Genomic DNA, 24667 nt, shown 5'->3' on the forward strand with positions numbered 1-24667 from the left:
ACAGAACTGTCTTATTTTAGAGGAAAACCATGTAAATCAGTCTCTGTTTTATTTTTGTAGTAGTGCAATGAATGCATGCTTTTTTTTTCAGTCTGACATTATAATTTTACAAGGCTTAATCTACAGAAAAATGTGTGTTAGAAATTACCCAAGGTACCACCAGTAAAGAATGGGTTTATTATCTTAGAAATAACATTGTCTTTTTTTTTTTTTTTAAGTTATTTAGCACAAAATGATACAAAATAATTCAGCACATGCCTGTTTTTGAAATAGACGTCTTCTGGAATAAACCATCACTGCTGTGTAATATGGATAAGAAAATATAAGTTAAATATAAGAAATAGGTAAATTTTCCTATTAAGGAAAAGCAGGGCTCTACCTGCTTAATAAAGACCCTCCCCACCCCTAGTCCTGCCAAAACTCAAGGTGTAGTGTGAGAGTCATCCGCAATGGTGTTAGCAAATTTTAACGACTGACTGTCCTTCAGGTGTTATTATTCTGTAGCTAATAACAGGTTGTGAATACACTGCTTATCTTTGCAGTGCAAACTAAAACTAAATTGGATAATCCATCAAAACGAGAACTTACTTGAGGGGCTGTAATTTAATAAAGCAAAGGAAAACTATCACAATTAACCACCAGACTATACTTTCACATTAGATTGTGTGGTCGCAAAGTAAAACACCTACCAGGGATTCAATTCAAGAAGAGGAAATATAAAATTAGATTTCCTCATGTAGGCATGCATACTAAGTGTCTTATCCCTCGTTACAGTCTATAATGATCTGGTTCAGTCAATGAGACTAAGAGAGCGCTTCAGGTCACACAAAAGTGGACACCCTGTGGCTGGTCTATGAATTGCTCACAAAGCTTCACTGATCTCCAGCTGCATCTGCCCCAGACATTGGTAGCAGGCAGCCAGAGAATTATAGGGGAATTTTTATCAATTATTTGAGTATAAGGTAGCTTATCAGTTTCCTGAGGTCAGCTGGCATTCACGCTGGTACCCAGGTCTCTTACAGAACATCAACCTTACCGAAATGATTGGACAAAGCCATTCTTCTCTCTTCTTAATTTTTCTCTTTGGTAATCTCTTTCTACTTTACTAACTTTCTTGAGGATCTACTGGTATTTTCTCTTACCACTCTGTTGGGAACATGTGATGGCTTTCCTCCCAACACACTGGTCCTACAGGAATGGGTAGCTGCAGGCTCCCTTTGCTTCTAACAGGAGGATCATATCATCACACAGCCTCTCTAGAATCATGAAAAATACAGAATATTTCTATATGCATTCCTGAAAGCAAAAAACCAAAATTTTCTTTCTATGATCTGTTACATTTATTGACCTCGATTGTTACATCCCTTTTGAAAATTGTTGCACTGTTGTACCTCAGAGAAAATACAGATAGAGGTATATATGAAGTTAAAGCAGTAAACACATTGTTTACTTTGGAACAAAAGCTAGTCTAACGCTCTTAAATAGGGTGAAACATGGGACGGGGGTGGAAACATAATGCACATGTGTGGACATAGGAAGGGTGTTAGAATATCTCTACAGTGCTAATATACACACAAAAATCCTACTAGGTTCCCCTCTACTTCACAGGTATCTTATATCTTTGCCTTTCAGATAGGCTGTGATATGGGTGTGAATAAACTCTTGGACACTGTTCTTAGCTTGTATTTAGTTTAAGTGCAATATTTCTATTCTAGGTCTAAAGGAGAGCTGGGAACCCTGAATACATATCTTTTTCTTTGACTTGACTAGTTGATCAAACATGAAATACAACCTCCCATAAAATCCTTTCTGCTCACAATCACATCTTCTCTGGCCATGTCACATGTTATTTTTCCTGCAAATTGTACGTCTTGCTCTCTGCATGAGATGCTACTGAAGTATTTTTACTCTGATTTCCTCGTCACTGCTGAGTATCTCAAATATTGGTTTTCACTGATTGTTTTATCATTGTTCGTTTCTTTGTTTGCCTAAAAGCCGTTGGAGTGAGAAGGAAACACCTTCGGTTTTAGAGTCACACTCATTTCTGATTCCAGTTTTGATAAAATTCATCATTCTCTTTTTAGGGGATACTGTTATCTTTAAGGCTGGAGTGGCTACAGTTATTATTGAAGCAAATGATGATCCTAATGGAATTTTCTCCTTGGAGACTTTAGAGAAGACAGTGGAAGAAGGCAAAAGTAACATTTTTTTGTAAGTAACTTTAAAACAATGCTTTTGCACTTTTTTGCAACTTTATGGTATTTTATGGATAGTACTTTGATTTAATCCCATACAAGTTTGCATTGATACAAAAGTATTAAGGGAAAATAGCTTTACTAAATTTTGGATTAAATGATCTGTAAACATATTGAAGACATCAACTGTTTTATATTACCATTTAAAAATGTATACAGAAATTAATGTTAAAATGTAAATAAATAAGACTATGGTATTCTTGTTTTCTTATATTCTCAGTAGACATTAGATACAGAGGAATCTTGATGATTGAGCAGAATATAACCTGGACTAACAGAGAAATAAAAATCTCAACGTACAGCTAAATATGACTATGTGGTTGCTCATTTCTTTTTGCACCCTACTTTGAAGCCTTGCCCTACAAACAACCTATATTACTGTATTCTTTCTGATAGTTGGGTTTTCTTCTATCTGTTAATTACAGATGGAAGTCTATACCCAAAGTCCGAATGTGACTGTCTTCTAGATTGAAAATACTCTTGCCTAGTCTGACGTTTGAAAGTATTTTCCTTCCAGCCACTGGGGTGTGTATTCAAGAATGGGAAGGGTTAAGAAATGAATTTGCTTGGCATCTTACCTTGTTTTGTTCCATAAAGTCAGAATGGGATTGTAATTTGACAAAAATACTGATCTTTCATTATGAAACCTCTAGACAGGATATAAAGAGGAGTTAGGTCACAATAAATGTAATAGTGTGAACAGTTAAGGAAGAGGCTCTTTTCACATTTGTTTAGTTTTCTGTTATATCTTTTTATTTGATTTTTTTGTTTGTTTAATGACTTGAAGCAGATGCCTATGACTATGAATTAGGTCTTTATGCTTGTGTTACACATCTAAAGAATGAAAATCCTTGAGAAAAAAGGATATTAGATATAGTGTTTGGTTGGTTTTGTTATGCTGCTCTTTGTGCTTTATTTTGTCCTTTATAATCTTATTTTAAGGTTTGGGGTTTTTTTTTTTTATTTGATGGTCTGAAGAATGATTACTTGAACTAAACATGTTTATCTACAGGTGCTTTATGGAGGTACATGAGAGCAAGATCACCAGTGTTTGAGGACCTTGCTCAGTCCTCCTTGATGAAATATGTTTACTAGGGAGTTGTCTCTTCCATACCCTCACTACTTTATCTGTTGCGTAGTATGCAACAGAAGGATCAGAGTAGCATATAACCTAATCTCTCAGAACAGCTGTGGCAGCACTGTGCTTTAAAGGGAGAAATTGGAGTTACTGCAAGAGTCGTACCCAGCTGGGATAGAGCGCCCTTGTTAATGGCAAAAAAAGAAAAACCTTTGGAAGCAAAAACAATGTAATTGTGTTGCTGTGCCCGGACTAGTTTTCTTGAACTAATTTTTCCATCTGATATAATCTCTTCATACAACATTTTATCGTGCAAACAGAAGCATAGTTTTTGTATGTAAAGAATACTTATTATACATTTTATTATACATTATTATTTATTATTTACATCATAAAATTGCAAGAGAAAGTGATGTTTAGCTTAACAGTACTACTTTGTTTGCACCTGCATTGGTTTCTTTTTTTCTAAGGTGCCTGGGGTATACCTGGGAGTAGAATTATGCTGTGAAATGGTGGGCCTTCAAAGAGGATTGTGTTGTTGTTCATGGTTGTATTTATTGTTCGTGGTTATTTAGAATGTTGTATATTATTTTTCACAGTAAGGAAGATTAGTGTAATTGTGTTTTCCCTTCCTAATGAATGCTGATGCCTGTCTGCCAGGATGTTCACTCTTTCTGTATCATTGAACAGGGTTTTGAGACACAGAGGACACTTTGGCAATGTCTCATTGACCTGGCAGCTGTTTGATAATGGCTCTGCTCTGAGGCCAGGAGAAGAGTTCTATGAAACTTACGGGACTGTGTTCTTCATGGATGGTGAAGGATCAAAGCCAATAACACTCCATGCTATTTCAGATAGGATTCCTGAGTTCAATGAATTTTACATTCTGGAGTTGGTGAATGCTTCAGGTATTGTCTTCTATATGACCATTCCCTTCATATCTGGTAGAAAAGAATTATGTTTAATCAATCAAAAGGAAACCAACCCTGGAAAGAGCTTTGCCTTGAATCATGTCTTGATATCCTATACTTTTCTGGTAAGGCTTTAGGTTTTATTTTTCATTTAATCCTAATTTAGGTATATGAATGCAGTTATTCAGTTCCTGAATTATGGTTATACACATTTTGGTGATCTGATCTTTAAAAAGGATGCCTCTTAGTGATTTCAGAGATATAGATCTTTGTGTAGTTGAAGACAAAATAAAGCTATGAAAGGCTATGCAAGTCTACCATAATGGATGTTGGTTGGTTTGTTTGCTTTTTTCTAGAAGAGGTCAAATACTTATCACTTCATATGACTTAAATAGCAACTGGTACAGGTTTGCTACTGAGCAGAGTTCCAAATCTCCTGGACTCATTCCACCTCAGTACTATTAGTGGTCTTATGTGCCCAGATACAACTGAAAATATGTGTTGACCTTTCCTGTAAGTGAAATCCATATGCATGCACAGAAGATTTCCTACCTGTAATAGGTAGATCACTGCACATTTTCAACATGGAGGCTCTACATTCACCTCATGATCTTCCTATCATGAACTCTTACTGTGCAGAAATAGATGACTAATGGCAGGACTTGACAGAAGTTTTAATACACAGCTGGTTACTGATTTTGCAAGGTATCTCTGCTTCTGTTTCAGAGGCAATGGGCCAAATTTTGCCATTCCGTATTCATGTAAATCTTGGAGTAATATGAGAACTGAATTTGGCCCCATGTTTGTCAAATGAATCAAAGGTAACCTATCCTATTGACTAATTCAGAGAAGTTGGAGCTAATCTTGTTTTAGCTGCAAGACAAATGCGTGTTTTGCAGTTGAAAAATAGCATACTGCTTTGTTTTCTATGAAAATTGTCACTATAGTGTTTTAAAACAATACAGTTATATTATTAAATCGGAGCATTTTCTAAGACTTTAGAGGCTCTTTGAAGAAGATTTAAGCCATTTTAGATACATATTTTATTAAAAAACCTTTTAAGTAATGAGTAGCTTTCTTCAGACTGTGTTGTTTGAAAACAACCATTAACTTTTGCTCTAATTTCCATTGTATAGGTGGGTCTCCTGGTCCTGGTGGTCAGTTGTCTGAAACAAACCTTGCTGTAACCGTGATGATCCCATTCAACGATGACCCTTTCGGGGTCTTTGTTATAGATCCAGCGAGCCAGGACAGAGAGATAGCGGAAGATGTTCTTTCTGAAGATGATCTTTCCTATATTACAGACTTCACCATCTGGAGACAACAAGGCACCTTTGGTGTTGTCCGGTTAGGTTGGGAAATACTGTCTAGTACTTTCCAAGATGGACTACCATCAATGGTAGACTTCTTGTTGCTGGGATCATTTCCAAGTTCCGTACAATCCCAGCCTCACATGAGGCGCCGTCACAGTGGAACAGATGCTTTGTATTTCAGTGGAAAAGAGGATGCATTTGGGATTATCGGTCCGGAATACCCATACAATGGAAATAATGCAGTAACCAATTTTACGTTTTCAGCATGGTTAATTCCTAATGTCGGTACTGATGGTTATGTAGTTGAAAAGGATGACGATAATGGAACCTTATATTACGGCGTGAAAATCCAAACGAATGATTCTCATGTTTCTGTAGTGCTTCAGTATACAGCATTAGGATCCAATATGACATATATGGCTAAAGCAGCAGTCCTGAAATATCTGGATGAAAATGCTTGGCTTCACTTTCTGATTACTCTGGATGAAGGTATAATTGAATTTTACATGGATGGAATTCCAGTTCTGGGAGGAATGAAGAGCCTTAAAGGAGAAGCAATTGCTGATGGTGAGCCAATAGCCTGCATTATTTTTCTCCACATGTAAAGTTCTGCAATGTATAGAAGAGTCTAGCTCCTTGACAGGTGTATGCAAGATGCTGAAATTATTGTATCTGATTAGTTAATTGAAAAGAATGGATAGAAAATACTGAGGATTTTCAGAAAGCATATGGAAATGAGAGCAGGGGAAGTTCCAAATAATTTAGAACTGTAACAGTGTTTGGATTGCAATAATTTAAAAATAATTGATAATTTAGAATTATATTTATAGATGTATGCTTATCATGTATACATACTGTTATATGCGTATGCACTTAATAATTTCCATAAGATTTACAGCACTGTAGCTGAGAAGGGACTATTTTCTCAGTTTCTGAAACAAAATACAATAATGATTTTATTTCTAGTTGTGTATTATATTACTTGTAAGCAATAGAATTTTTCAGGGTGTGGATTTACTTAAGAGAGTATTTACATGGTGTATGAAAATTATGCCTGTAATTTTAATAGTGTTCCAAGGAACATTAGAGTGTGTAGTTCAGTTTATCTAACTGGATAGTCCCAGATGTGATTCTAGTCGTAGATAAACACTATGGACATGCACTCTGAACTAACAGCAGTGACCAGAGAAGTATTAGACCAATTCCTTTATAAAGTCAGATATTATGTGGATGGAATACATTTGTATTTACTCTTTCTTTTGCAGTTTCCCACTCTTCCACATGCTTTTTTTTTTTTTTTCCCCTTGGAGATCATCTCCCTAATTTTTCTTTCTTCCTCTCGCTTTCAGTTTCACATGTTTTCTTTGGTGGGGATAGGCAGTGGATGATTATCAATTTCTTGAATATAATTGCCTTTTCTGTAGTCAACGAAGGAGAATTAAAAAACGTACAGTGATGCTAAATGCATATACATCTACATGCATATATGTACATGGAGTGAGAATAGAGAGGAGACTTCATTAATTGTATAGTGTAGTATTTTATTTCTGCCTGTAAATTTCCAGTGATTGAAGTCAGAGAAATAAATTTGCCCTCTGTAACAAAGTAGTACCTCTGCAATTAATGTCCATCAGACTCGCAGTGCTGTAGCTGAGAAAGGATTGTTTTTCCCCTCAGTTTCTAAAACAAAGATGTGTGAAATGCAATAATGCATTTGTTGCTAGAAGGATCTGTCCGAGTCGTTGTAAATTTTCTGTATTAGTGGAGATGGCATGTGCTCTGTCTGGAGATACTACAAGTATAAGGTAAGGATTTCATCTCTCTCCATCTAATGTTGGATACTACACAGTGGTGAGCATAGCAGCCCAGTTTTTCTCCGCAGTGTGCCCCAGGACCATTATCAGTTGGTGTGGTTGCTCGTCTCTAGAGCTGACACTCGGTGTCACATGTATGCCAGTACACTCAAGAGCACAGTTTCTTCCGAAACCAGAAAACAGCTGGAAAGAAGAGCGATCTATGTGTTTTAGCACAATAGGAATGAGTATGAGCTACCAGCCCAGTATATTTGTAAAAACGGCAGCTGTGATCCAGTGGTTTGCCAAGTAGGGTAATTGTTTGGAGACAGAGACGTACTAATGCTGTTGTAAAAAACATTTGGAATTTGGTGTACATTTCTGAAGTGCATATTCCCAGTGCCCATAAGGGCTAACGCAGTGATGATGAGTGTCATCGGAATGGATCAACTGTCCTAAGAGAGAGAGACAAAATGGGGCCTGTTTAGCAAAACAAAAGGTGAGGGGGGTTGCAGTTGCAGTTGTGCTCTGGAAAGCTCTCTCTGAAGGAAAGAGAGAGGTTTCCAAGTCTCAAAAAAATAAGGGATGGTGACAATGTGCTGGTAGAACTAGTACAGTGAAAAACCTGAACAGTCTAGGGTGGAATTGTTCAGCCTGTGATGATTCACCTTTAAGACTGAGATGAGGCTTGAGGAACCTCCTGATTTTGCATTTCAGGATCAGTGTGATTTCTAATCCATGGATAATAAACAGTTTACCATTGATTTTTAACATGTACAGCTATTCAGTTGCAGATTTATTACTTTGAAGAAATACAATAACATGAGGAAAATTATAATTTCCTTCTCAGGTCCAGGAATAATGAGAATTGGAGCAGGAGTCAATGGCAGCAGTAGGTACACTGGGCTAATGCAGGATGTAAGGCTTTATGAGCGTAAATTGACCCGAGCAGAGATCTATGAACTCCATGCAAGTCCTGCGAAAAGTGATGTCCACCCTGTCTCTGGGTATTTGGAGTATCGTCAAGGAGAGACCAATAAATCGTTCATAGTGTCTGCAAAGGATGACAAAGAGGAAGAAGGAGAGGAGTTGTTCATCCTAAAGCTCATTTCTGTGCGTGGTGGAGCTCGAATTTCACAAGAAAATACCACGGCAAGATTAAGAATACAGAAAAGTGATAATGCTAATGGTTTATTTGGCTTCACTGGAGCATGTATTCCTGAGGTAAAGTGTTTGTAAGGAAAATTATAGGTGAAGTTTTGGACATAGAAAAATTAATGGCAAGACCAATTGACCTGCACAGGGCCTTGATTTCACATTGTTATTTTTGTAGTTAAGTATAGTTTTTCTAGAATTTGGAAATGTGTAAATTCTGTTCATACAGCCTCAGTTTCACTGGCATTTGCAATATCATTTTTAAAAATCCCCCCAAATTATTTTTCTTAAGAAAATTTATTTTATTACATAAATTGAAGACCAAAGCTTAGATTTTTCTAGATGAACATTTTTTCCTTTGCTTCTGTCACATCTGAGACTGGGTTATCAATTAAAATATAAGATTTAATTTTCTCATTTGGAGAATGGATTATTACAAAGATTTTTATTTTATTTTTCTGTGTCACATGCTATGTTTGAAAGAATTTTACTAAAGTCCATGCAATCACAAGGTGTGATGTATTTTTCCATAATCATTTGCTATCATAAAGTATAAATTGCGTATATTTGGTGTGAATTCGGTTGATATTAGCTGTGTGTTGGGGTTTTTTTAAACATTAACTTGTTCTTTGGTGGTGGCCACCATATATGCCATATATAAACTTGCTGCTTGTTCAGGGCAGATTGAAACATAATTCACTTTTACTTCTTTAATCAATTATGAGGGAGAAAAACATGATACATCTTTCCATTGGTATTGGATTATTTTGGAAAACAAATTTCAGAATACTTTCCAGTTTGGGAACTCTCATGACCTTTTAATTACATTCTTTCTAACAGAAGTGCTTACGATGTGTTTGAAAGTCACCATCTTGCCTGAGTGATACTGGCTTTCAATCCGGTCCCATTTGCTTTCTACGTGCCTACCGTATGCTATGATAATAGATTCCATCAGTCTCAAATGCCACTGATAATACTGCAATGCCACAGATCATCAGCCAACCATGAAGCAAAATTAAAAATTTATATGGCATGTTAATTGTTTTGCGTTTATGTCCGTATCACCAGGGAAGGATTAGAGCTCTCAGTGATGATGCAGATACACAGCATTGTTTTATCAGTAATTTAACTGCTTTATGTGCACATCTGTCTACTGTGCAGCTGAAGGCACAGGCAGTATCTGCACTGTGTTATACAGCAGCTCTGAAATTTAGTGCTTAAAACAGCTTTAGCCTTTCTGGCAATTTTCGGATAAAATTGTTTTCTATTTTAGCTCTATGATCATAACTTTCTGAAACTTATGATCGGTATCAATACTTTGTTCCGAATATGTGAAATTGTTGCTGCTCAAGTCATGTTCTCTGTGAAGACAGAATTGTAAAGAGAACTGTAGCACAGAAAATTTTTGAAAGTTTTTCCTGAATGATTAAGTTTAATTTTAATGTATCTTTTTTTCCCCCATAGTCGGGGAAAGGGGGAATCCAGATCTTTCTTTAAATTATTGCTAATGAAAATTAAAATAATTGACACTAATACAAAACAATAGTTCCCATTGCTTTTGACACATACATTTCAAGTATTTTGATTCTGTCTTTGGCATGTAGCTTGGGGGAGGAGGTCATGTCCAAAACAAACAACAGGGTATAGTTATTCACTTACCTTTGTGGTCCTCAGGGACACACTAGAAGCTGCTGCAAATTCCACTAAGATTATTCTGACCACCATCAAGTTTAGTTTCAGCTTCCTAGCACTCCAAAAGTGCTGAGAGTAACATGATGGCAATTTGAATGGCATTACAGTTTCCATCTTTTGCATTTATTGCCTTGATTTACTTTGACAGTAACAAATATTTCAATTTCTTTCTTCCTTCCAGACGGCCGATGAGGGTTCCACTATATCCTGTGTCGTGGAGCGTACAAGGGGAGCCCTAGACTACGTGTATATAAATTACATTATCTCGCAGGTTGATTCCACGGGCATTAATTACTCTGTTACCGATTTTTCTAACAGCACTGGCACTATCACATTCCTTCCTTGGCAGAGATCAGAGGTAAACCCTACCTTCCTATTAACTATTCATCCTGTCCTTTGCAAACCTGCTGGAAAGCACCTTCTAAGGGTGCTTGACTGTTTCTCATGCAGGAGAGTGTTTCCTTCACATGGCTTTTGTTATATTTGGCGGGGTTTTTTGCATCACTGACAACGAACAAGTGATAACGACAGATGCTTATAGATCTGTGTGTATCTTGGTTCAGGGGTCACTATGTGTGTATGTATGTTTGAATGCACATAATATATGTGATATGCTTACATATATGTATATATTAAATTTATGTATATCTATATGTATATTGAAGTGAAGATACTCCTGGGCGGAAATAATGGATCCAGCTACTTTTGAAACTGGAAAATGAACAGGTTTTGGAACTTGTATTTATCTCCGCATCAATCAAATAAGACAGCAGTAAAGTTCACTGCTGTAATCAAGTGTCTTGCAACCGCTGTTGGCCACGTTCTGTCCCTTTTGCTTAATCTGTTTCTATGAATTCAGTCCTGACCCGTAGCACAGGAATTCCAGATTTATTTGAAGAAGAGGTGTGGGACCACAATGCTGTAGAAAGTTAATGTGTGTTTTGTGTTAGCGTTTGTAAAATAGAAAGGGTGAATTGTTAGTAGAAAATGCTGTTCTCGGTTTCACATTTATCCCTCTGCTGAAGTCAGCGTGGACTGACTGAGACCCACTGACACCATTTGAAAGGATCCCAGTGGCTCCGCTAGAACTGTGGATCTGATCCCAGTTAAACCGTGTAAGTGATTAGAGCTTGGCAAAAGCTTGTGATATCTGAAAATAGTTTGTTCATGTCGCTGTTTATTCAGCTTTGATTCTCCATTGAATCATATTACTGCATTGCATACAGTCATGTGAAGCAAAAATTTCCAAAGCTTTTCTAGTCTGGCAGCATGGATGAGGCCTGCCTTATTCTATCTAGTGGAGGAGGGGGCTGGCATACCCCCTTGCTCCACTGCTGTCTGGTCCAACTTGTTGTCTACATGTGGAGGAGGTCATGGGCATGGCCCTAAGAAACAGATTGGGAGCAGCTGCTCATGAGGTGAGATATCCTGAGAGACTTTCCACTGATGTTTGTAAGCTACGTGTTCCCACACCTCCAAATATGATCACCTACTTAAACCTTTTCTTCTGTATGTTTGTCTGATTGCATCACAATATATAGAAAGCTGGAATTGTCTGAGGTGAATATGTTAGGCTGTGCAGGGCAGGTTATGTTAATTAATAGTATGATCTGCAATCTCAAGTGTCAGGTGGCACAAAAGGCTTGAGGTACTTGCTCTCTAAATTGGATTAATCACTGTAATTTCTCTTCAGAAGAACAATTTCTTCAAGATTTTGAAATCTATCAGATATTTCACTTTCAATATACACGATTTAAACTATGCTTATTTTAAGATATGATAGTAAATAATTGCTTGCTTGGTTATGCATTTATGTAACTTGAAGCACTTAAGAAAACACGCCTTCCATTTCTGATAGCTTGGTAACATTCTTTTGGAATACATATTCTAAACATAAAATATTATCCTAGAAGTTAGCTTAAATTATGTGGAAACCAAAAATATCAACATTACTTTCAGAACTACATAGCAGATACAGCTGACTGACTAATCAAAGAATTTGATGAGCTAGGCAGAGTCGTGAAACTCGTAAGTGATGTATGTTGCATGGTTTGATTTGTCCATGATTTGGTCCTTCTCTAGGTCTTAAATTTGCATGTTATTGATGATGACATTCCGGAGCTAAATGAATATTTCCGTGTGACATTAGTCTCTGCAGTGTCTGGAGATGGAAAACTAGGTTCAACTCCTACCAGTGGAGCAAGTATAGATCCGGAAAAGGAAACTACTGATATCAGCATCAAAGCCAGTGACCACCCTTATGGTAACAATGATGGAGATGATACACTCTTGTTGCAGATAATTGTGTAGTTCTAGCTCAACGGATAAAAACTGTGCTTAACCTTGATAGTTGAGGAAGCAATGCTAAGTGTTGCACTTTATCTAACTTGAGATTAGTTCATAATTTTTATACAAGAGTGAAAGCTGAGTTACTTATTCTTGAGAATATAATGAAAAAGCTTCAAGGCTGCCCTGACCAAACAGGCGATGATTCCCTCCTGAGAGCAAATAAAGGCTGCATGTAGTTGATCCTGTGCAACTTTTTCTTGGATGAGAATTCCTGACGAAGAGGGACATTTCTGCATGCTTATTATGCCAATAAGTACCCAATACTATGACACATTGATGCTCTTTGGGAACAGCTGATTTCATTTTTGTGCTGCGGCTTTATCAAGACTGACATGGATATCTGAGAGAGGGGAAGGTACACAGCACATCCCTGGAAATAGCATGATTGAGACCTAAGGGCATATCAAGAAATGCTTTTTGATTTCAGAAACATTAAATATAAATATTATAAATAATTTGGTTTCAATTTATTGTCATAATCTAAATTTGGTGTGAAAAGCCAGGTAAGTAGTACTTCTTGTCTGCCAGGTCTACTGCAGTTCTCGGTGGGGCCACCTCCTCAGCCTGATGATGAAATGATTCTGCCAGCCTCTGCTGTGCCCCATATTACTATTAAAGAAGAAGTTGGACGCATCAGATTACTGGTAGTTCGTGCACAGGGCCTTCTTGGAACAGTTTTGGTGGAATACAGAACAGTGCCACTCACAGCTTTCAGTCCTAAAGATTATCAGGTATGGCCGCTGCCAAGGTGTGTAATTATTTCAGAATTTTATTAATGTTATTTGTCCTGGAGATAGCCTTCAGTTTGAGTATTTTAGCCCAGATATGATTCTTTTCACAGAAAGACTTTGTTTTATATGGTGATGTGATAGATGAACGTGTAATACTCACTTTAAAAATAAATATGTGACTTTTACCTTCTTTCTGTGCAGCATGTTGTATTTCCTAGGAAAAGCTTCTAGTTTTAATTTTCTTTTTCTTAAGAGAATTGTCAATTCAGCAAGAAAGGATATTCACTATTGTTACTGGGTATATCAAACTTTATATGAGCATTCAGGTGCATGTACAGGTTAAGATTATGTTTGTACGTATTGGGATTTGTACATGTTCAACAAAATAACCTGTATGTATCTGTGTTGGCTCAACTGACTGATATTTGTGCCGAAAAATGTAGATGAATGCAGATGCTTATAATTCTGTGAATTTAGGTGCTTTTTTTATAACAAAGATTCAGCAGATTTTTTAAAAGCTTAAGTGAAAAGTAGATGTTTTGACAAAGACAAACGAAATCAAGGTTCTATTTTTTCATATGAATGAAAACATTAGACTTGAACAAAAATACAAGGAACTTTCCTATTGCAGGCTGTTGTGGGCACACTGGAATTTCAGCCAGGAGAAAGATACAAGTACATTACTGTTAACATCACTGATAATTCTATTCCTGAATTAGAAAAAACTTTCAAAGTGGAGCTGTTGAACCCAGAGGGAGGAGGTAAGGCACATTTGTCAGTCCATTGGTTTTATTTTCATGATCTCTACTCATCCATTAAAATCTTACCTTTCTTAGGTGTACTATTTCCATGTTATTTCTAAAGGTGAACAAACACCCCCACATCCTCCAGACAGCCGTGATTTTTCTTAGGAAAGAACTGTTCTTCAGATATTTTGTTAATCATTGCTGGAAATCACCAGATCCCAAAGAAAGTATATTATTACCATGCATTAGGTCATTTAAAGGCAATTGCTGCTTTTCACATGACATAATTTCATGGTTGATAATGAGAATTAAAATAAAGTAAAAAATACATTAATTTGAATTTTTTTTTTAATCTGTAAATATTTAGAAAATATTTAAGTCTAAACCACCAAAGTACGGGTTTTATCTGCCACTTCAGTGGAATCAGAGGAGTTATGATACTCTGGCTCATACTTTATTCAGCTAGATTATAGCAGTAGGAGACTGTGGGTGTTGAGAGGTGTAGGGAGTTTGTCTGAGCTGGAAGGGTAGCTGGTAGCTCCGCAGAACAAGAAAAACACTCAAAGGAAATGCTGGTGTGAGATGTTAGTCTCGCAGGGGAGGGCCAGCATCAGTGCTCTTACGACAGAAAAACCACTCAGCCCTTACAGAATTTGTTTCCATTGGAGAAAATTTTTAAGGGAGATTATAAAGCTCGTTGGAGGAAAAAAAAAAATTAGAAATGTTGACAGCCATAAAGTGACTTTTTAACTGATGTTATTTTTTTTTAAGCAATCTGGAAATGGAAGTGTGATGCTTTCTGGGAAGTTACATCACACTATCTTGTCTATGGGGCATCATGGCACTATCGTGCAACATAATGATTCTTTTGATAAAACTTCAGACCTTTCATGTATGTGGACCTTTTGGTGAAATTGTTGCTTTGTTAAATGAACTTTTCTCTCTCTCTTTTTTTTTTTTAATTAATTGGAAAACTTAGAGCTAACTTCAGTAATTGAGTAGACAGATACCCTCTTTTTGACCTCTCCAACACCACTGTGGGTACAAAACTTAGGGTAAAGTCCCCATTAGTTAAGCTTTCCGAAGATTTTTCAAACTTTCTGACATGTTTTAAATTTGTGAGAAAATATTAGAATAAGAGACTTTGGGGGGGGGGGGGTTAGCACCTGGTTTATTTTTTTTTAAATTCACATTTCCAATTTCTCCATGACAGACTTCATTTAGGAGGGGTAAAGGGGAAATAAAAAAGAGGGAACACGAAGAGGGAAAGAAGGAAAGAAAACAGAAAACAGAGATGTATGTGTTTTTTCCTTCTGACCTCCCATTGCTATTTCCAGTGTTATAAATTAAATAAGATGTGGCATATACAACACTTTTTCTGGCTTTTATCAGAAATCCCATGTACTTTCATATCCAAAATTGATACCTTCCTAGAATACTTCCCTCTCCTTTTGTGTTGTCCAGAAATGTTTAAATTACTTTCTACTTTCTCTTTATTTATAAATGTATATATCTGTATATATCTGTATGTCTGTCATCTTAAAGTTGCTGAGCTCTTTAGAAATGATGGCAGTGGTAGTGGTGATGGGAACATGGATTTCTTCCTTACAACTGTCCATCAACATGGTAAGCATTTTCGATTAATCCTATTTTTTTATTGCTAACTCTAGTATCCCTCATAAATTACTATACTGACACAACTTGCCATAGTTTTACTTTACTTGCCATTACAGGTGATCAATACAGATTTGTCACAAAGTTCTGTCAAAACATTCTTTTCCATTTTAATTTAGGCACAATTTCAATAGCAGTCAGAGTTTAGTGTAACACAGAAAATGACAGCTTCTGTACCATCAAAACTATATTGTTGTAAAACACAATATAGTAATTCCAGAAGTACAGTTTGCAAAATCATTTTGCAAACAATTTTGCATCGGTATGGTGTTTTGAAAATCAACCAATTTTCTGGAGAGCAAAAAGCAAAGCCACTTTTTCATTTGAAGGTAATTTAAAAATTACCTGATTGTATGCCTTGTTACGTGCTTTATGTTACTTTGATTCTCTGCGTGTCAAAAATACTTTTAAAGAAAAGTAAGCTATGTTAGATTTTTAATGGAATATTTTGATTGGTTCTCATTTATTCTCTTGAAGTATGTATTTATATCACGACATATGGAAAACAAAGATAATTTAATACTAATAAAATTTAAAAAATACTAGATAGAGAAGTAATATAAATTCTAGGGGAAAACCGTAATCATATAGGACTTCAAATTAAACCCTACAGACCTGAAAATGTTTTATGAGCACCCATTATCCAAATTAAATAATTTATTACCCTGTGACAGCCTGATTTTCAATTTTATTTGTAAATGCAAAGTATTTGTTTGACTCTGAGAGTAATTCTGTGGGTTAGCCACTTTTTGGAGCTTCCTGGTTTTTTTTTTAAGTGCGGTTTCCCTTTTCCTTGTTTCCAGAAATGGTTTCCTTAAGTGCCAGGCTCTTTCTGTCTCTGAGCAGCAAGTTACCTCACCCTTTTCAGTAGCAGGATTTACCAGACCTTTTTTTTTTCCTTTGTTTTTCATTCCAGCTAATGTTGGAATGAGACCTTCATTCATCTGCTTACACTGTGGTTTACCATGTAACTCCCCACCAGCTTAAATTCTGCTCCATTTTCATTTGTTAAACCTGTACTTTTATTTCTGTTCCTCCCTTAAAATATGCATATTTATTATATTTTCTGTTGCATAGTTCCACAGAAGGGCTGCCAGGACTGCGTTATTGAAAGTCAGTTCCCTATCCATGTGGATAGTTATCATGCTTCTCAAAACAACAAAGACAAAACAGCGTGGATACACTAGTCATGCTCTCTGTGTATTTTTTGTAACATATTTATTTAGCTGTTTCCTTTCATGTAAGAAAGATGCTAGAAAAAATAACCCGTTTTGGAACTTGCACTTAACAGCTAGCTTGGGAATTGCATCCCACATCCTTGTGACTATTGAGGCTTCTGACGACGCTCATGGTGTGTTTGAGTTCAGTACTGAGTCACTCTCGGTAAATGGAACTGAGCCTGAAGATGGAGAGAGCAATGTTGTGCTGCAGGTTAGAAGGCTTTGAGACTCATAGTGCTGTGCAGTCCTCTTCTGTCTCTGTTTTTACTGGGTGTTCTGTTCTTATGTTTTTGCAATAAGGCTATAGGTTTTATAACAACTTTATCACGCACATCTGTTTTTCCATTTCATACTGAGTTTTCTAATGTGTGTTATTCAGCTTGAAGCTAAAATGATGTAATAATAATATCCACAGTTTTAAAATTACTTCTACTTGTTTACATTTGAGGTACTACTATCTTAAAATAGCAGTGTTGATGATACAAAAAATACAACAAAGCTGAGATGATAAAGATTACACTATTTTTTTAAAAGACGAATTTATTTTTAACCCATCATGTCAATGTCTTTGCTTTATTCCATCTTGTACTTTTATGTTTTTCTTTCTCATAGAACAAAAATTTACAGGTTTTTTTTTTTTTTTCACTTAGGTTGTGCGAACACATGGGGCCTTGTCTCAGGTGACACTGCATTGGATCATAGTCTGTGATCTTACCAAAGACCTGATCTCTACGGATGGGAATATAACATTCGATGTTGGCCAAGCGAGAGCAAACATTACAGTACAGGTTTCTCCTGATGAAGTTCCTGAATTGGATAAGGTGTTTTCAGTTTTGATCATCAATGTCTCCAGTGGTCATCTTGGAAATCATACTAATGCAACATTAACTATTTTAGCTAATGATGATCCATATGGAGTCTTCATCTTTTCTGAGCGAAACAGACCAATAAAAGTTGAGGAAGAAACAAATAATATCTCCCTGTCAATAATAAGGCGTGGTGGTCTCCTCGGTACAGTAATGGTAACATACAGAACTATTGGCGATGATGAAAAGTCACCCTTTCTTCCGCCTGATGTTGTTAGAGCAATAGAGGGAAAAGATTATATACCCATTACAGGTTACATGATCTTCGCACCCAATGAAAGCGAGGCCACGATATCTTTGCCTATTTTGGATGATGATGATCCTGAGAGGTCAGAATCTGTTTTTGTGGAGCTAGGCAGTATTGTTTTGATTGAGAAAGTGCAGGATCGGCCAAGTAAGTATCTTACATATGTAAAACCTACAATTTAAATATGAAGGCTAGTATTTATATTTAATAGGATAAAATGCAACAAGCTAAATGATAGACTTTTTGTCTCTGCCAAACTCTGTATAGTTAATAAATCTCTGAATGTGCTGTTGGCATATATTTCCTTTAGCACAGTATTTTGTCAGGGATGGATGAGCATTTCTTTATCCCTTTTGCATCACCTTATCCAAGGCCTTTCAGGCCAAATATGATACAGTATTGGTTTTGTGCACTAATACCTGTTCATCTAGTGTTGTTCTGTACAGTTCAGTATTAAGAAATAATTAAGCTAGTTTTGCTTATTGAAAGCCAAAAAAGTCTTCTAAAAATAAAGTGGTGTAGAATTGCAGCTGCATGTTGCTTTTTTTCGTGTAGAGGATGTTTGTTTCATCCTTCGTTCAGCTAAATTCAAGTCATTACAGCCTGATTTGTCCTTCAAAGCTTCTTGGCATGTCTAATTGCTGTCCCCACCCCAGATTAATCTTGATGTTAAGGGAAACATCAAATATAATTCTGCTGGGAGGTTGAAATCTTATTTATATTTCAACATAGCAAATGAAAACTAAATTCTTCTGAACTGTATTCATCTTACTACTGGCCTTATGGACAAAGAAATAAATTATTTCACAGTACCTCATCTCTTCAAAAAAATTATGGCTCATATGATCCTCAGTAAGGTAGAATAATAAGTTATTAAAAATTGGGATTTTTCTGCAAGAACACCAAAAGTATGCTGGTGCATTTTGTAGTTGTATTTTGTCAAATTCCAGAAAAGATTATTTTGGTGAAAGCTAGTGGTGACTAACCGTTAAACTCACATGTATGTCTGTGAGATCTATAGCCATAGATAGCAAGCATCTCAGGCATCCCCTCACTAAATTTTCTTTACGTTTCAGTTGTAAATTCTCCTCGACTTGGATTAGTGGGTGAGACAATAGCTCATGTAATTATCAATGCCAATGATGATGCTTTTGGAACACTTCAGCTTTCAGCTTCAACTGTGCGAGTTGCTGAAAATTATGTTGGACCAATCATTAACGTGACCAGAACTGGGGGATTATTTGCAGATGTTTCTGTGAAATTTAAAGCTATGCCAATAACTGCAACAGCTGGTAAGGAATCAGAATAGCAGAAGTACACAGTCTATGTTAAAGTGGAAAGAGCAATACTGTATGCTTTGAGCAGTCAAAGCAAACAAGTGTGTACTGAATGCACTATTGTATAACAAATACGAAAAAAGATACTGACTCTGCTTAGCAAATAGGAATCAAAGCCCTGTGGGGGAGATCATGCATCAGCTTTTAGAAAGCTCTGAGACATCTAGCAAGAAAAATGAGTGAAGGAATTAGGGTGTTTGTTTCTCTAGTAGCCCACCATATCTTCAAAAAAAGAAAATAAATAAAAATAAAAATTCCTGTAGTAGTATGTGTAGCTACTGTTTAATCCTGTGTGCATATTTAAACCCACCATGCATTGTTTAGGTGAGCTTACTGGGGAGGAAGTGAGAGCTGGGGACTCAGCTGTAAAACAAACAGGCAAAAAGCAATCAAAACCCAAGAAGACTTGAGCTTCTAACAATGGGAGGTTAAGTTCTCCAGCTGGTCCCGGCTATAGAGAAGGTACATAAAGCAAGGAGCAAACTTATGAAGTGTACAGGGTCAAAACCATTTAGACAGTTATAAATCAAAGCCACTGTATTTCAGCCGTGTCCAAGATTGAATAGGTGGGTGGTACATTTTCTAAGAACGGGTATTTTAGTTTCCTTTTTATGTAACAGACTTTTCTAAATAAGTGTGTAGCTAGATTGATGTCAGAGTATGCTTTCAATTAGTTTCTGAAGCAGAGCCATTATCTAGTGTATCACAGTTGTTCATGTTGACATTCTTAGAGAGGAGTTTGCCTTGAAGTGAGGTCCACGCACAAAATGTGCCCTTTACTGTAATCTACTTTGACAAAGGTGCTTCTGTTCACTTTTATCTCTTGGAAAGCTAGAGAGCAATTAGAAATCAAAGACAGAAACCTCTTGGTAGTGTGACCTTGTCAATGGAAGGCAATAATGGACCTGTTGTAACTACCCCCTGGTCTAACAGTGCAAACTCTGTTTTGGCCAAGCCAAGTTTTATTTTAATCCACCCGGATTTCTAAAAGGCAATGGGAAATAAAAAAGACTGTGTTGTCTGGGTTTGAAGATAAAGTAAAAAAAACCCAGAACACCATAAAACACAGAGGAATGCATGTGTAGGCAAAAAGAGAAGATAGTATTACTGACAATGTTCATTACAGTGAACATAATGCATTAATATTCTATGTGTTTTATTGTTTTGGTTTTTTTCATCTGCAAATCTAGGCGAGGACTACAGTGTAGCCTCATCAGATGTTGTCTTACTTGAAGGAGAAACAAGTAAAGCTGTGCCAATTTATATAATTAATGATATCAATCCTGAAGTGGAGGAGTCATTTTATGTTCAGCTGCTGAACCAAACAACAGGAGGAGCCTTGCTTGGATCTTTGACTAGGGCGGTCATAACTATTGAGGCTTCTGATGACCCATTTGGATCCTTTGGTAAATGCATCTTATTTGCATATTTTCTCTCTTCTGTTAATACTTTTAGTGCAGATTTGTGGGTGAGCTGTTACTGGGCAACTGAATCACAGCTTTCAGAAGACAAAGACGAAGCCTGGATGAAGACAGTAAAGGAAAAGATAAGATAAACTAAATTAAAACATGTAAATAAGGAGTAATGGTGCTTTAATAAAAAAAAGTATTATTTACTCAGTTGATATAGCAAAATTTTGGAATCTTCCAATAGAGATAGATGGGTTTTAATTTACTTTTTTATTTTTTTTATCTGTTCTGAGTGCTACATTTCTGCAATAGGTTTAAGCAAAAATTTGCATTCTAGTATCTGCTGCTTAAGTACTTTGATATCTTTCTTTTACTAGATAATCAGCCAAAGCAGATTTAAAAAGCTGGGGAAACTGAAAAATAGAAGGAGAAATTAAATTACATTGTCTTATTTTCTGTCAAGTACTTTAGTTTTTCTTCTGCCTGTTATTACCAATAAAATGAATTGTGAATACTTTCCAAGATTAGTTTCATTACACAGGTTTTGAGAAGGGTTTTGATGATTTTAAAGATTTAATGATGTTTTAGAAATCTATCTTTTTTGTTTGCAGTTTGGGGTTTTTTGTGTGTTTTCCTGCCTTTTCCTTTGACTTGCCCTTCTCTCCCTACTTAATACCTCTTTTGTTCCTTTTATTTGTTCCATTTTGTCAGTAGAAGAAGGTAGAGGAAAGAAAGAAAAAATGTCAAAAATAAATAATTCCAGATGGATAATTAATAAATTTATTTCTTAAAAACTATAAGTTTAATACAAGGAAGACTTTTACTTGAAAGAATTTTAGATGGAATACGCTGACTTACCTTTTCACTGACGTGAAAGCAGCTAAAGAGTTTCCTTGCTGGGAATAATTATGAAATTGTCTTCTAAGAGCTTAGAAACGGCTCATGGTTAGCGTCGAAGAGTGGGTATGTTGGAATAAACTTTTTGGATGAGGGCTTAATTTTCACACTAATTTCCTCTGCAGTTGAAAAGATTAATACTGAAAGTTCGCTTTTAAGTTTAAACGTGATTAAAAGTTACTTGCACTTACCTGTGCAAGTACACGCACTGTGTACTTCAGGAGTAGATGTATTTACTTTCAGTGCCATTGTTAATGAAATACGTCTCTCTGTGCTGTCCTTCAGTTTTTCAGATCACTGAATTCACTGTGGAGGAGCCTGAATTTGGATCAGTAACCATAAGTCTGCCAATAATCCGCAACGCTGGGACACTGGGTAACGTTACCGTTCAGTGGGTTGCTACCATTAATGGACATCCTGCTGATGCTGACTTGCAGGTCGCCTTGGGTAATATTACTTTTGCCCCTGGGGAAGCCATTCAGATGTTGCTGTTGGAAATCCTGGCTGATGATGTTCCAGAAATAGAAGAAGTAAGTAAAGCGGTTATGTCTTTCTTGGATACTATTAGAGTTTTAACTTGTTACAGAAATGTGTGCAAATGAAAACAAGGAATGTTCTGGCAGGAAAGTGCAAGAAGTTCAGATTTTACTTTGCTTGTGATTATTGTTAGAAATGCCAAAAATTGTTTAGCTGCATTATTTCTTTTTCTTTTTTTTTCTTTTTGAGATTGTCCATGTAGAATTAACTCAGGCCTCCAATGGTGGTGCTATTGGGTTAGATGGCGTGGCAAATATTATAATTCCTGCCAATGATAATCCTTATGGCACAGTTTTCTTTCATCAATCCTTATATCGAATTCAGGAGCCACTAGAAAGAAATTTGCTTGCAAATATAACAGTCAGGCGAAGGTTTGTATAATGTTTGCTTTATTTATATCTATTCTTTTTTTTTTTTTTTCTCTCTTGGCTATAATTTCAAATGTCATGCTCCTCTTTAAAAGTATTTGCAAGTTTCTTGATCTGCCAGCTCAATGCATCTTTGTTTCATATACGTTGTTCTTCAACTAGATGTCTGCTTATTAGAAATGTACATAAAGTACTTCAATGTAATATACATTGTAATGTACAATGTAAACCTAATGTACAGAGTGTACTTGAAGTTTCATTTTGCCTATTTAATAATCAAATTGTTCAAAACTGCACAAGATCCTGCTCCTGTGATTTGAACTGGAGGACAAAATGGGTCAATCCTTGTGGGATGGAAAGAAACAAGAAAAGGAAAACAGGTTTTATGCATGTGATACAATAACCTGAGGACATCTAGGAGGAAAGATGGCAAGGTTGGGCAGCACAGGCTTTTTCTTCCTTGCCAGCCCTGAGAAAATTAAGTTACTTCCCAGAAACAAATGTCTGCAAACATGCATTCTTAACAGACTGCTACCCAAGCTATAAATAATTGAACTTGCTATCCCAAAAAAATGACAACTCAATTATTCTGGTACTAGCTTCAAGGGAATCCTCTTTAATTATCTATTTGGAAGTTTTCAGCAATTCAGAACATAAGTGATTGTGTTCACTTTTATCCTTAACCCAGAAACATACAGTATATTAGACATACTTCATCAACTAACATTACGTTTTTATTTTAATGTCTTTTAGCGGGGGAAGGTTTGGTCAGCTGCAGATATTTTACAGCACTTCTGAGACTGACGTCGTAGCTCTTGCCATTGAGCAAGGTCAGGATATCCTGGCCTGTTTTGAGTCTCCCGTACAAGGAATTCCTGACCGACCATCCACGACCAGAGTGAACGTGTCGGCAGCAAGTGACCCGCTGTACGCCTGTGCAACTCAGTGCCTAAAAGAACAAGCGTGTTCAGCCTTTACATTTTCCAGTGCCTCTGAGATTCCTCTCTGCCTTTGGCTGACATCAGAGCTCAGCCCATTCGCTAACACTTCAGGATTCTGGACCTACAAGAAAAACGTCACCAGTGCATCTGCTCTCTTTAGCACACAAGCCATTGCTGGTAGTGACTATGAATCTGTTACAGGACATTGGGCCATAATGGAGGAAGGGGAAGAGTTTGCAAATCTCACAGTTACCGTTCTCCCTGACAGTTTGCCAGAGTTGGATGAGAAATTCACTGTGTTGCTTTTGAAAGTTGAACTGATGAACGTCTCAGCCAGCTTAAAAAATCAGCCGACTATAGGACAGCCGAATACTTCCACAGTTATCATAATGATGAATGGAGATGCATTTGGAGTATTTAAGATCTACAGCGTAAGTCCCAATGCGACAGAAAAAGGTCTGTATATCGAAGTAGAAGAACGTCCTCAGACCAACGTGCAGCTAATGATACATAGGACAGAAGGCAGCCTGGGACAGGTGACAGTGGAGTGGCGTGTGGTTGGTGGAACTGCTACCCCAAACTTGGATTTTGTAGGTGCTGGTGAGATTCTGGTGTTCGCTGAAGGTGAGACAAGGTTTATCATTAGTTTCTGTTTTATAAAACTGAAGAATAGGAAAAAGAACCTGACAAGCACTCCGTCCTCTGGACGTTTTGATAAGTGATGTCTTATTCTTAGCCTAAACCTCCTTGAATGCTCAGGATACATATGCAAAAGAATATAGTTCATTAGCATGTAGCAGTTATGTTGCAGAGCACACACAGTGGTAGTAAAAAAAAAAAAAAAAGCATGGAGATATATGTATTTTTTTAAGAAATACTGCAATGTACATTATTTTATCAACTAAATAAGGAATAATAATGCTGAAGATAGTTGTTATATCAAAAATAATGAAAATGAGATTCAAGCCTAAATGGTATTTTGTTAACCTTCATTATATTACAGTACTAATTTTTCATGATGTCTCTTTTTAGGTTCTGAGATCATATTGATTTCCAGCATATTAAAAAAAAAATTGCAAACAGGACGAACAAGTCAATGGCAGACATTACTTAAGTACCACGCAGCGTGGCAGATATATTTTATATTT

At 36.5% G+C, this 24667-nt stretch overlaps 1 protein-coding gene across 1 annotated transcript in view; it reads left to right on the forward strand.

Moving 5' to 3' along the window:
• Positions 1 to 24667, forward strand: part of ADGRV1 (adhesion G protein-coupled receptor V1) — a 270084-nt gene that overhangs the window by 30549 nt on the left and 214868 nt on the right. The window contains exons 18-33 of the mRNA XM_054810881.1: positions 2085 to 2211; positions 4024 to 4241; positions 5381 to 6124; positions 8201 to 8574; positions 10379 to 10555; positions 12280 to 12460; positions 13075 to 13277; positions 13909 to 14038; positions 15569 to 15649; positions 16989 to 17128; positions 17568 to 18177; positions 19107 to 19322; positions 20558 to 20773; positions 21959 to 22203; positions 22400 to 22581; positions 23332 to 24143. Coding sequence (XP_054666856.1) covers positions 2085 to 2211; positions 4024 to 4241; positions 5381 to 6124; positions 8201 to 8574; positions 10379 to 10555; positions 12280 to 12460; positions 13075 to 13277; positions 13909 to 14038; positions 15569 to 15649; positions 16989 to 17128; positions 17568 to 18177; positions 19107 to 19322; positions 20558 to 20773; positions 21959 to 22203; positions 22400 to 22581; positions 23332 to 24143 — 4656 coding nt within the window. The remainder of the gene's footprint in view (positions 1 to 2084; positions 2212 to 4023; positions 4242 to 5380; positions 6125 to 8200; positions 8575 to 10378; positions 10556 to 12279; positions 12461 to 13074; positions 13278 to 13908; positions 14039 to 15568; positions 15650 to 16988; positions 17129 to 17567; positions 18178 to 19106; positions 19323 to 20557; positions 20774 to 21958; positions 22204 to 22399; positions 22582 to 23331; positions 24144 to 24667) is intronic.

Source organism: Grus americana, chromosome Z (assembly GCF_028858705.1).
Source record: "Grus americana isolate bGruAme1 chromosome Z, bGruAme1.mat, whole genome shotgun sequence".
In the NCBI taxonomy this organism is placed as follows: Eukaryota; Metazoa; Chordata; class Aves; order Gruiformes; family Gruidae; genus Grus; species Grus americana.